Raw genomic sequence first — 12420 nt, forward strand, 5'->3', positions numbered from 1 at the left:
GGCAGGGACTCCGGACCCCGAAAACCGGAGGGTTTGGTCACGGCGTTGACATTGAAAGCCTGTCCGGTGCGCGTTTTGGGGGAAGAGCGCGCGCGCGCGCGCATCTGCAGGTTTTGGAAAAGGATAGCGGGTGGCCGGTTTGCAGCTGCAGCGATCCTCCAAACCCGGGGTGGGGGGGGGAACCGAGCCGAGTCGAACCGAGCCGAGCCCGAGCCGAGCCACGGCGCGTCCCCGAGGCGCCGCCCGGCCCAGCTTGCGAGCGCAGAAGCCATTCATGATTTTGGTGACGTTATGCCAGGAGGGGGAGAAGGAGGCGGCGCTACCCGGGCCCAGCCCCGCCTGCGCCCCTATAAAACGCCTTCCCGGGCTCTTTGTGGGGCCGCGAGCTCGGAGAGAGCCGGCAGCAGGGCTGTCTCTGCCAGGCGCACCCCGCGATCGCCCGGTTTCCCCGCATCTAACTCGCTGCGCCCCGGCGAGAGCGCCCTGCCGTTGCGCACGGAACATCCTCCAGCTGCGCGCACGCGGGGACCCCTTCTTTAGAGCCCAGGGGTGCGGGTCAGCTTCCTCTCGGACTTCATGTCTGTGCATTTCCCCATTCACTGGTGAGTACCCTGCTCCCCAACCCCCACCATTCTGCGCCCCGTGCGTGGCTTTTTTGCAGGCACCCCGCGCCTCTCCAAGACACTCCCCGGGTGCCAGGAGCGCCCTGGGGTCTCACGCAGCGCCTGGAAGGAGGTTTTCCTTTTTTTATTTTTTATTTTTGCAAAGGTGGGGCTAGTGCTGGGCTTGAAGCATCCAGACAAAGAAGTGAACTCGAAGCCCCGGGGGGGAAGTGATGGTTATGGAGAAAGTGGGGTGTGTATATGTGTGTGCGTAAATGGGGTGGTGGGTATGTGTGTATGGGGCTTAGCCGGGTTACCTCCTGAACCCCTCTCTCTGCGGAGGCGCGCGCTCAGCCTGGCGCAGGGGCTTCTGCTCACCCCGGGCCTCTACCCTTTATGCTTTTTGTTTGCAGGCAAGTCTTGGGGCGTCGGGGTTGCGGGTTTGCAGAGCTCCGAAGAGTGGGGGGGGTCTGGGGGTAGATGGTGTTGGTGGGGGGTAGCAGAGAAATCCGCTTCTTGCACACGTACCGGAAAGGAGCTTCCTTCCAGCCTCAGCTGCAGGGTACACTGCGCCCTCTCGACCCTCTTTTCTTCCCTAAAAACCCCTAAAAAGCCCCTGCGCTTTGGCTGCTTTGGGGTGAGCTGAAAAGAGGGGTCCAGTAGGAGAGGAATATTTTTCTTGGGGTCCCACAGCTAGAGCCAACACCCAGCTCTGGGATGAGGGGGTGTCCGGAGGGATGGGGGATGCGGGTGGCCCAAGCCTGGACCTGGATGAACCATGGGCCGCCCCGGATCTGCCCGCCCGTCACCTCTTCCTTCCTGCGCGTCCAGCCGGGGACGAGCGCCCGCGGCCCCGGAGCGCGCTCCTGCTAGGTCCACGAACCGGAGAAGTTCCCATTCATCGCTTCAACTTTGTGGGCCGGCATCGCGGCGTCCCCCCTTTACCTCATTCCGTTTCCCCAATCTCCCCCCAGCAAAAAGTGCGCGCCCCGACCCGGAGCTTAACGCGCGTCGGGTTGGGGGGCCCACTTCTTGCAAGAAGACGCGCACAATGGAAATGCGCGGGGCTCGCTTGCATGCAGCCTTCCCAGGCCCCGGGAGGAAGGAAACTGCTTTTGTGACCCCAGACTTGCCCGCAAGTCCAGCATCTTCCAGGAGCGTCCCCTCCCCCTGGCTGCAGGCAGAAGAGACTGAACTTTCATAAAGTAAAAAAAAAAAAAAAATCCCCAGGCGTTGGGGTTCCACTCGCTGCGCCCTTCCTCCCTCCCACTTCTTCCAGTAGCTCCAAAGCCCCCAAAGGATGGTGCTTAGGGACCTGTAGGAACTGTACAACTCGCCAAGGTTGGGTTAGAACTCACCCAAGGGGTCCCTCTGCCCCCTATCCCGGAGTGGGGGGAATGAAGGTTTGAGATGACTTGATATGATTAAAATTTCCTAATTGGCTGTGCATCCTTTCATTCGCCCCTCTAACTTTATAAACCCAGCTTTGTTAGCCCAGTAACCTGTCAGATATGTGGCGTTAGCATGTGGACAAAGAGGCCACCTGTTGGCTCCCATAGGGGACAGGACTAGTTTAGATTTCACAGCTCTGGAGGGGCAGAGCTCAGACCCAAACCCACTGCTTCTGTTTCCAAGCTCAAGGCTGGTTCCAATCTCTATAATTACCATGAAAGATTTTGGACCCTTTCCCTAGCTGTTGTCCCTTAGTTCAGCCCACCTCCCTTGGGCCAGGTCGAAAGCATAATAGTGCAAATATTGGGGGTGTTCATAGGCAGTGCCTGAGCTTGGATCCCCCACAGGCTGGCCCAGGGGCACAGGGAACCTGTCTGTGTAGCTTGGGGAGGGGAGAGGAATGTTGGTTTCCTGCTCTGGAGTCCAAAAGCCACTGTCACGTGCCTGCCACTGGTGGGCCAGTTCAGCCCCTCTGGAAATTTCTTTTGCAATCAGAGTCCCGGCCTCCTGAAGGCTTTTAATCCCAAGGATGTTTTTCAAGAAGTGAGTTTGCAGCAGCTGGGGCTAAGGCTGGTGACGCGGGGCTGCATGGCAGATGTGAGGCTTGCAGAAAGCTGACCCCTTGGGGCTCGAAGTGGGACATTTTGCAAAAAAAAAGAATCCCAGCAGGCAGAAGACTTTTTTCTGAAGCCTGTGTTGGGCTCTATTTTCTCCGAGGCTGGCCTGTTCTTTTATTTATTTACTTTTATTTTCGAGGCTTGGGCCACTTGGCGGTGCTGTAATGGTGCTCTGGGGACTAGAGATAGAATAGAGGCTTAACTGGGGTCAACCACACGTGGGGCAAGTGTTTTAACCCCTCTGTTTTCTCTGGAGCCTCAACTCCTGGCTGTGTAATAAATTGCAGTTCCCTTGCATAAGGGCAGAATGGTTTTGTTTTGTATTTGTTTGGGGGCCACCACTCCTGACAGTGCTCAGGAGTCACTACTGGCTCAGAGCTCAAGAATTACTCCTGGCAGTGCTCAGGGGATCATATGTGATGCCAAGGATCAAATCCAGGTTAGCTGTGTGGAAAGCAAATGCCTTACCCATTGGGCTATCCCTGTGGCCCCAGTACTGACTTTTTAACAGAAAAACTGACTTGGTTTTTGTTTTTCTGACTCTGCCACTTAAAAAAGAAAGGCGAGAGTTTTCTTCCGAGCCATTAGGGAGAAGTCCGGGAGTAGAAGAGGGGTGAAAATAGGGGTTCAGGAGAAGAGGGGAGTGTGGCTGTCAGTGGGGTTTCACTTAGTGGTTTTGTGGCTTGTGCTAAGAGCCCCTGTACTTGGCTGGCACCTGCTGGGGTGTCTTCCTGTGATCTGTGCTCTGAAGGCCTCTCGTTCTGTCCGATGGTGCCCTGACATGGCAGCAGGCCTCAAAGAGAGCCCCCACGCAAGTGTTGACCCTGCTCTGGGTTTTCTCCACAGCCCTGATTTCCCGAGTTCCGCGGAGATGACCGAGGTGATGATGAATACCCCATCTATGGAGGAGATGGGCCTCAGCCCCCGTAAAGACGGCCTTTCCTACCAGGTGAGGTTCGCCTGCCTGAGTCTTCTGACGCTTCCTCCCATGTCCCAGCGTCACCTGAGAGCTTGTGACCTGCTCCTCACCTCCAGAGCCTGGGTTGCTTCGTCACCTCCAGAGCTGGGGTGGAGCGTCCACAAGCCTGTCCGGGGCCCTTTCTGGGGCCTGGGCTACAGTGATGGCCCAGCGGATGGGGAGCCACGGGATGGATTCATCATGAAGGGGGGTGTGGATCATGCTTTGGGGTGGTGGCCCATGGGGATAGAGAACGCTGGGGGAGGTAGGGTCCATCCAACACCCCCTTCTTCATGCTTTTGTGGGGCATCCACAGCCTAGATAATGTTCATCTATTGCCTTCTCCCGAAGGGGGAATCTGTCTTTGCTGTGTGGTTGACAGAATCCAGTGATTGAGATTCTACTGTGGGGTATGTCCCCAACACATAGAGGCTGACACAGGTGACCAGGCTTACACCTGAACTTCTGTGCACTGGAGTGTCCTGGGTGGTCAGCAGTTTGTACCCTCAGTGTTCCCAGGGCCAGTGAGTGACCCTGTCCAGGTTTTATTAAAATCTGGACTGGGAGGGGGCCGAAGCAATAACACAATGGTTGGGCATTTGCCTTGGGCGCAGGACTGATCCAGGATGAAAGGTGGTTCGAATCTTAGTGTCCCATATGGTCCCCCAAGCCAAGAGCGATTTCTGAGCCAAGAGCCAGAAGTAATGCCTGAGCGTCACTGGGTGTGGCCCCCAAAACAAACAAACAAAAAATCTGAACTGGGAGGAAGTAATAGCTACATGGGGAGCCGAGTGGGTAGGAGGGGAATATTGTCTGGTTAGCTTTATGACCCCTCCCCAGCCCCGGAGGAGATGAGAAGAAGAACAGAGGCGACTCTTGGCTCTTTTCTGGAGAGCATGTCCGATCTCTCACTCAACTTGGGTCTATCCTTTGGTGGCTCCCAGAGAGATTGTCTTTCATTCTGACTCTCCAGACAGTGGTGTGGTGTCTCCCCAGTGCTTGAATAGTTTCCTTTTCAAGCTGGGTGCAGGGCCAGCTTCTGTGTGTGTGTGTGGGGTCCTGGCCAGGAAGGGGACACAGGGAGTGGAGGCTGAGAGGGGCTGCAGGAACAGCAGGAGCCCAGGAGTCCTGAGCAGGGGGGTGGTCTCTCTGCTCTCCCTTTGGTCTGGACTCAGGGCTTGGGTCAGTCCCACATGGAGGGGGGCTTCTGGAACTGGGGGAATTGGTGCTACCCAATTTCAAACTTACCTGGAACTTGCCAGCATCTTATGGACAAGGTTTCCCTGTGGCTGGGGAAGGGGAATGGGCTGGGGGGGGAGAGATCTTTTAACTAACTGATATTTATTTATCAGTGAACTGTATACTGGGGGTGTCTTGGGCTATGTAGGGTGCAGCAGACTTGACTGTGGGGATGTGGGGAGGCCCTGTCTAGCCTAGCATAGGTGCAGGAAAGCCTCGGATGGATAGGTATAAGAAGCTGGTCAGGTGGGGGCCAGACCCAGAGAAGAAGAAGATCTTGGGGGCCAGAGAGATAGCACAGTGGTAGGACGTTTGCCTTGCAAGTGGCCAACCCAGGACTGATGATGGTTTGAATTCCAGCATCCCATATGGTCCCCTGAGTCTGCCAGGGGAGATTTCTGAGTGCAGAGCCAAAAGTAACCCCTGAGCATTGCCAGGTGTGCCTGAAAAAACCAAAATAAAATAAAGTAAAAGAGAGAAAGAAGATTTTGAAAGCCTCCCACTCCAGTCTTTCTGCATTCATGCTGCTTAACTCCAGCTACAGTGCTCACCGGTGAGCACTGTAGCTGTAACAGAGTCTGTAGGCTCCACTCCAAGCCAAACCAGCAGACACATTCCCACCAGAGCACAGGGGCTGGGTGGCTCCTGGCCAGAAGAATCCGTCTGCCGGGCCGGGCAGGCTCGGGCTCCGCTCTGGGCTGGGGCTGGGGGCGGGAGGTGGCCAAGCTGGGCCTTGGCATCCCTCCCGGGGGTAATAATAGTTGAGGCTTTGAAGGAGCCTGCTTTTCCCAGGAACTGAGCTGAAAGTGGGAAGGACACCAGCCCTCCCAGCTTGGCAGACGAGCTCAAATCGCAGCCTCGTGACTTGACCTTGAGCCAAGGTCAGAAAATCAATAGGCGAGGCGCTTTGGATTTCCTAGGCCACTGGCCACTCATCCACCTTGCAGGTCTTGGGAGAAAAGTTTTCCTGATTTCTCCCTCTGTCACTTGGAACTTGGAAATGACCTTCCACCCGCCCAGCACCGAAGGCAGTTATGACCTGTTCCCCGTTGTGCCCTCCCTGGCCCTGGTTGGCAGAGCGAATGTCTAGTGGTGGTCTCTAAATGACCCGGTTTTTTTAGTCAAAGTGGCTTGTCTTTCCATCCACTTCAGGGTTTGGGGTATTTTGGGGGGGTGAACTGTATGCAGAGGCTACTCCTGAGCCAGTGCTCAGGCATTGCTCCCAGCCTTGCTCAGGAGAGCAAGTGGTGCTTGGATAGAACCTGGGGTCCCTGCAAACAAAGCTTGGGTTCCAACCCTTTGAGCCACTTTCTTGCCTTGCTTCTATTATTATTATTATTATTATTATTATTATTATTATATTGTTATTATTATTATTATTATTTTATTGCAATGCCCAGTGATGCTCAGGAGTTACTCTTTTTTGTTTTGTTTTGTTTTTGTTTGTTTGTTTTTGGGCCACACCCGGTAATGCTCAGGGGTTACTCCTGGCTATGCGCTCAGAAGTTGCTCCTGGCTTGGGGGACCATATGGGACACCGGGGGATCGAACCTCGGTCCGTCCAAGGCTAGCGCAGGCAAGGCAGGCACCTTACCTTTAGCGCCACCGCCCGGCCCCAGGAGTTACTCTTGGTGGTGCTCTGGGTTCCATCTGGAATGTTGGGGATCGAACTCAAGTCAGTTGCATGTAAGGCAAAAGCCCTTCCTGCTCTGGCTCCTGTTCTGAGGATTCTTTTTGGGCTACATCCAGCAACTTTCAGTGGATACTCCTAGATCTGAGTTCAGAAATAATCACTTCTGACAGATTTGGGGGACCATATGGGATGCTGGGGATTGAACCTGGATTGGCCACATTCAAGGCAAATGCCCTATCACTGCTGTATTATCACTCTAGCCCCTGTTCTGGGAATTTTTTATTTGTTGGCTATGCACTCAGAAATTGTTCCTGGTTTGACGGACCATATGAGATGCTGGGGGATTGAACTAACGTAATTAATGGACTGGGTCCATCCTAGGTTAGCATGTGCAAAGCAAATGCACTTGCCTATCACTTGCCTACCACTTGTGCCACTGCTCCAGCCCCTGTTCTGGAAATTTTAAAAGGATTCTCAATTAATGCCTGCCAGGATATCCTGATGCTTATTTTCTTCCTTGAATGATCCAGGCAGGCCCTTCCCAGCTCTTGTGCTAAGATACCAGTGTGCTGTGTGCCTTCTCTCTCTCTCTCCCTCTCTCTCCCTCTTTCTCTCTCACTCTCTCTCTGACACCTCTTCCAAAAGTCCCTTTGATTTCTATGCCCATGTCTGCACACTCGGTGGGCAGCGATGCCTATGCCTCCGGGAATAAGTGGTTACTAGCAATTCTGAGCCATCAGCTCTGGAGCTGAGTGGTATGAGGGTCACCAGGATGGCCCAGGCTCCCCTCCCTGCCCCATGTCCCTTATCTCTGGCTCTCCAGCCTGTGTGGTACATGTATGGTACAGTGCCCCCCCCCTCCCGCCACCTCTCTCCCCTTTTTGCTCCGTTGAATTCAATGAAGTGAAGGCCTAGGCTGCCAAGGGCTTGGAGGATGTGAGTGCTGATGTGAGTGCTGGCATTCTGCTACTGGGACTCCTTCTGGGCCTCATAGACACTTGGGCATGGGGGTGAGGCTGCCCACAGAGTGTAGATCTTGCTGACCTACTGCTGGGTGTTTGCAGGTTTATCTCTCTATTCTGCTTTTTTTTTTTTTAGTTTTGTTTTGTTTTGTTTTGTTTTGTTTTGGGGGCGATCATACCTGGCAGTACTCAGGGGTTGCTCCTGGCTCTGTGCTCAGAAATTGCCCCTGGCAGGTTAGGGGGACCATATGGGATGCTGGGGATCAAACCACTGTCAGTTCTGGGTCAGCTGCACACAAGGCAAACACCCTACTCTATCTATCCAGCCCCCTATTGCTCTGTTCTAAATCCAGATCTAGCTCCCAAGTTCATGTGGCACCTCTGAAACCAGATCCAGATCTTCTTCCCTATGCTCCTGGAAATACCTTTCTGATGGGCAAGGTGTGCGTCCCTCCAGGCCATCCGTGCATCCCTGCCACTCCTTGTGGCCACTAGTGTTATCTGTTCTCCTCTTAGGGGCCCTCAGGAACTGCAGCCTGAATCAGAATGATTCAGCTTCTTCCACCACCCCCAGCGCCTTGGGACCACATTGAGCCTTTTGATCCGAAGAGCCAATGGCTTCTTCTCTGCACTGTTCCTCCTGATTTCCTGAGATAAGGGAGATAAAACCTGGCACCGCTGCTGGCAGAGATGAGAGGGCTTCAGCTAGGCCCTTCTTGCCAATAGCCCTGGGTGGGGGACAACGACAGGGAGTTCTTCTTGCCCCCAAGAGCCTGGGTTTTAGTTGTATTAGTGACTGGTCTGGAAACTCATCTCTTGTAGCCAGATCTTTCAGCCTCTTGGAGCTCTAAGGCCCAAGGATCATCCAAATGCCAAGGATCATTCCTGCCCCCAATTTACCAGCCTGCTCCATTCTTTATCAAAAGCTGCAGCTCTGGGCCAGAGAGATAGCACAGTGGTGAGGGCGTTGGCCTTGCATGTGGTCCATCCAAGTTTGATCCCATATGGTCCTCCCACACACACACATATACAGAGTTGTCAGAATCAGTAATAACACAGATCAGGCTTGATGCCTGAAGAAGTAGCTAGAAGGCCTGAAAAGAAACTTTTCCTAGAAGTCAAGGTGCCCTGGGCTGGATTCCTTCTTCTATGTGCTTCTTACCTCACTGGCTGTCTAGTCCTAATGGCCTTCTGGACTCTCAAAAATTCTGAGGGAGGTCCCCTCAACCCCACCCCCAAAATTAGGGTTTTCACAATCAGTCAGCCACAGTTCCAGACCCATCCTTGAGCCTTTCTCTGGGCCCCTGGAGCCTGGCTTGTGTGCAAAAAATGTGTAGACAGAGAAGTGGAAGCCTTGCCAAATTTGCTAGTGTCTTTGCCCCCCTCACCCACTTGCCCCCCCCCCATGTGTCTCAGGCCTTTCCCTATTGCCTCATGTCTCAGTAGCTCCCCGCAAGACACACACAATGATGTTCTCCACATTTCAAAAGCCGCTGCCATTTGTGGCCATTTGAAAATCAACTTCCAGGGTCAGAGCAATAGGACAGTGGGTAAGGCATTTGCCTTGCATGCAACTAAGGAAGGACTCAGCATCCCATATAGCCCCCTGAGCCTGCCAGGAGCAATTCATGAGAACAGAGCCTGGAGTAACCCCCTCCCCCAAGCACCACCCTAAAACAGTGTGGCCCTAAAACAAAAGCAAAACCAAAATTTCACATTGGACTCAAAAGCCACTGTGGTCCCCAGAGACATGCAGAAGCTCTTCTTTTTTTTTTTTTTTTTTTTTTTTGGTTTTTGGGCCACACCCGTTTGACGCTCAGGGGTTACTCCTGGCTATGAGTTCAGAAATCGCCCCTGGCTTGGGGAGACCATATGGGACGCCGGGGATCGAACCGCGGTCCGTCCTATGCTAGCGCTTTAAGGCAGACACCTTACCTCTAGCGCCACCTTCCCGGCCCCAGCTCTTCTTGTTAAGTTCTGTCAGTACCTTGTATATTTTAGAGTTTAGCCCCTTGTCTGATGGGTATTGGGTGAACAGTTTCTCCCATTCTGTGGGTGACTTTTGTATCCTAGGCACTATTTCCTTTGAGGTGCAGAAGCTTCTCAGCTTAATATAGGCCCATCTCTGTTTCCACGTATCTGTTTCCACTTGTTTGGAGAGTGCAGTTTCCTCCTTGAAGATGCCTGTAGTCTCAATGTCCTGGAGTGTTTCACCTACATGTTGTTCGATATACCTTATGGTTTCAGGTCTGATATCAAGGTCTTTAATCCATTTGGATTTGACCTTTGTACATGGTGTTAGCTGGGGGTCTGAATTCGCTTTTTTGCTAGTGGCTAATCAGTTGTGCCAACACCACCTGTTGAAGAGGCTTTCCTTGCTCCATGGACACACTGGAGGAGCGGCCAGTTTTCTTTCTCCCATTTGTCCTCCGTGGTCAAAACCATCCTCCTCCAAAGCCCCAAGATTTCTTGGGCCTCCTTGCCTGCCTGTGTCTTGCTCTGTCTTAGTGGAAGGCTCCGGTACCTCCTCTTCCAGGCCACACAAACACGGTGTTTACTAGAGCCTGCTGAGGACTAGACTGGCTTTTGAGGGGTTTTCTCCGACTCTAGAAATCCCCCCACTGTGGTCACAAGAGCCAGTCTGTGGCACGGGCAGGCGGAGAACAAGCTTTCTTCACTTTGCGAGCCAACGCGCTGCACACCGGATCCACACAGCTGGGCTGCTCTCAAAGGGCCTGTGTTTGGACCGACGCCTCTCCCAGGCTGCCATGTTCATCCCACCCCGGGGCCCTGGTCTGTGTCTTAGGCTGCTCCTTGTTCCTGCCAGGCCAGAGCTCAGAGTCCTACAAATAGTTGCTTAATGAGTGCTGAGTGATGCCTGCCCCCGTCGGGCTCTGTTCTCTCTGTCTCTCTCTCTGTCTCTCTCTCTGTCTTTCTCTGTCTCTCTCTGTCTCTCTCTCCCCATCCTCTTTCTCTTCCCTCTCTCTCTCCTCTCCCTGTCCTTTCTCTTCCCTCTCTCTCCTCTCTCCCTCTTCTTTTTCTCCCTCATCCTCTCTCCCTCCTTGTTCTCTCCTCTCTCCTCTTTCCCTCTCTCTCCTCTTTCCCTCTCTCCTCTCTATCCCCTCTCTTTCTTCCCCACTCTTCCTTGCTCTCCTTCCTTTCTCTTCCCTCTCTCCCTTTTCCTCTCCTTCCCTCCCTTCCTCCTCTCTCCTCTCTACCTCTGTATCCTCCCTCTCCCTCTGCTTTCTCTCCCTCTTCCTCTCTCCATCTCTCTCCTTTCTCTCCCTCTTCTTCTCTCCCTCCTCATTCTCTCCTCTCTCCTCTTTCCCTCTCCTCTCTTTCTCCTCCACTCTTCCTCATTCCCTCCTTCCTCTTTCTCTTCCTTCTCTCTCTCCTCTCTTCTTCTCTCTCCCTCTTTCTCTCTCTCCCTCCTTGTTCTCTCCTCTGTCTCTTCTTTCCCTCTCTCTCCTTCTCTCTCTCCCTTCTTTCTCTCCCCTCTGTTTCTCCCGCCTTGTTCTCTCCTCTATCTCTCCTCTTTCCCTCTCTCTCCTCTCTCTCTTTCCCCTCTTTCTCACCCCGCCCCCTGACATCCCAGCTGGCCTAGCAGTATTTTGCTTTCTCTCACTCCCACTGCCCTGTAGTTGCTGGAACTGGTGGGAAAGGGGGACTGTAGCATTGGAGAAAGAGCTGAGTATGGGGAGCGAATCTTGTGACTTTAGCCAAGAGCTATTCCTGGGTGTCTAGGGAGTGTCCTGAAACGATCTCTCAGTCTGCAAATAATCCTGGGAGACAATGAAGACTAACCCTCATTTTCATGGGGGCCCCTCCTTTCTGTTTTCAGGGGGCCTGGGTACCCTCTGCTTCCTTTTTTCCCACTTACCCCAGAACCCCCAAGGTGTGATCTTCTTCTAAATTATATCTTTTTTTGTTTTGTTTTGTTTTGGAGCCATGCCTGCTGATGCTCACTGGTTACTCTGAGCTCTGTGTTCAGAAATCTCTCCTGGCAGCTTGGGGAATCATGTGGGATGCCAGGGATCGACGTGGGCCAGCCACATGCAAGGCAAATGCCCTATCTGCTGTGCTATAGTTCTGGCCCTTTTGAGTAGTCATATCTTGAATGTTCCTTCAGCTAAGGGGGGCAACCACCCTAAGGACAATCTGACAGCTGCCCCCACCCTTTCTGCAGACTACACAGCTGCTGCTTTGACCTCAAGGGGATTTATAGGACTTTCTCTGCCCCTTCCCCACTGTCCTTGCCATGAAATCCTTTGAGCACATATGCACAGAGAGGTGGCCAGGCTTCTAGCTGCTGTCACCTGCCTGCTTGCATTTCCGATCTCTGTCGGGGTCTTCTTGGCTCAAGGGAAGAGGAAGGAAGGAAGGTTCTGGGCCTCCACCCAGAGGAGAAATGGGCTGGGACTGAGGACAGTCCCCAGCCTCCATCCAGATGTGGTTTGGTCTGACTTCAGCTGAGTCCCAGATCAAAACAGTCACTTGTCTTGATGTATCCTTTGGACGACGGACGACAGGGGCTGGAAGGACCATCCACCCCAAGTGGCAGGGGAGCCTCCAGCCCCTCCAGTTCAGCTCTGCTTCTCTGGACAAACCTGTCTGCACACTCAGACAGGCTCGGGTGTTAGCCCAAGTGTGCAGGCCGCACCAAGCTCAGCCATCGTCCCCTCTTCCTCTCCCACAGTCTCCTTCACTCCTTCACTCTCTCTGGTGAAGGCTCAGTCACAGGCTGATGTGAGCGCAGGCCCAAAGGGACACTGGGTGTGGAGTGGGGTGCCAGCAGCATTCACAGGACTTGTTTTAGTTCAGAGTCATAAAGCTCACAAGAGAGTTGCCCTTTCGGGAGGTATTTTATGATAATGTAGTATTTGCTCATTCTTAGGGTTGTTTTCCTGTTTTAAATGTTCAAGTTAACATGGGTGTCCCTGATGGAAACTGGGAGGAG

General features: G+C 53.4%; 1 protein-coding gene across 1 annotated transcript in view; it reads left to right on the forward strand.

Moving 5' to 3' along the window:
- The first annotated feature begins 318 nt into the window (after window positions 1-318).
- LBH (LBH regulator of WNT signaling pathway) overlaps window positions 319-12420 on the forward strand; it is a 28271-nt gene continuing 16169 nt past the window's right edge. The window contains exons 1-2 of the mRNA XM_049784225.1: window positions 319-602; window positions 3518-3620. Coding sequence (XP_049640182.1) covers window positions 577-602; window positions 3518-3620 — 129 coding nt within the window. The 5' untranslated portion in view covers window positions 319-576. The remainder of the gene's footprint in view (window positions 603-3517; window positions 3621-12420) is intronic.

Source organism: Suncus etruscus, chromosome 12 (genome assembly GCF_024139225.1).
Source record: "Suncus etruscus isolate mSunEtr1 chromosome 12, mSunEtr1.pri.cur, whole genome shotgun sequence".
NCBI lineage: Eukaryota > Metazoa > Chordata > Mammalia > Eulipotyphla > Soricidae > Suncus > Suncus etruscus.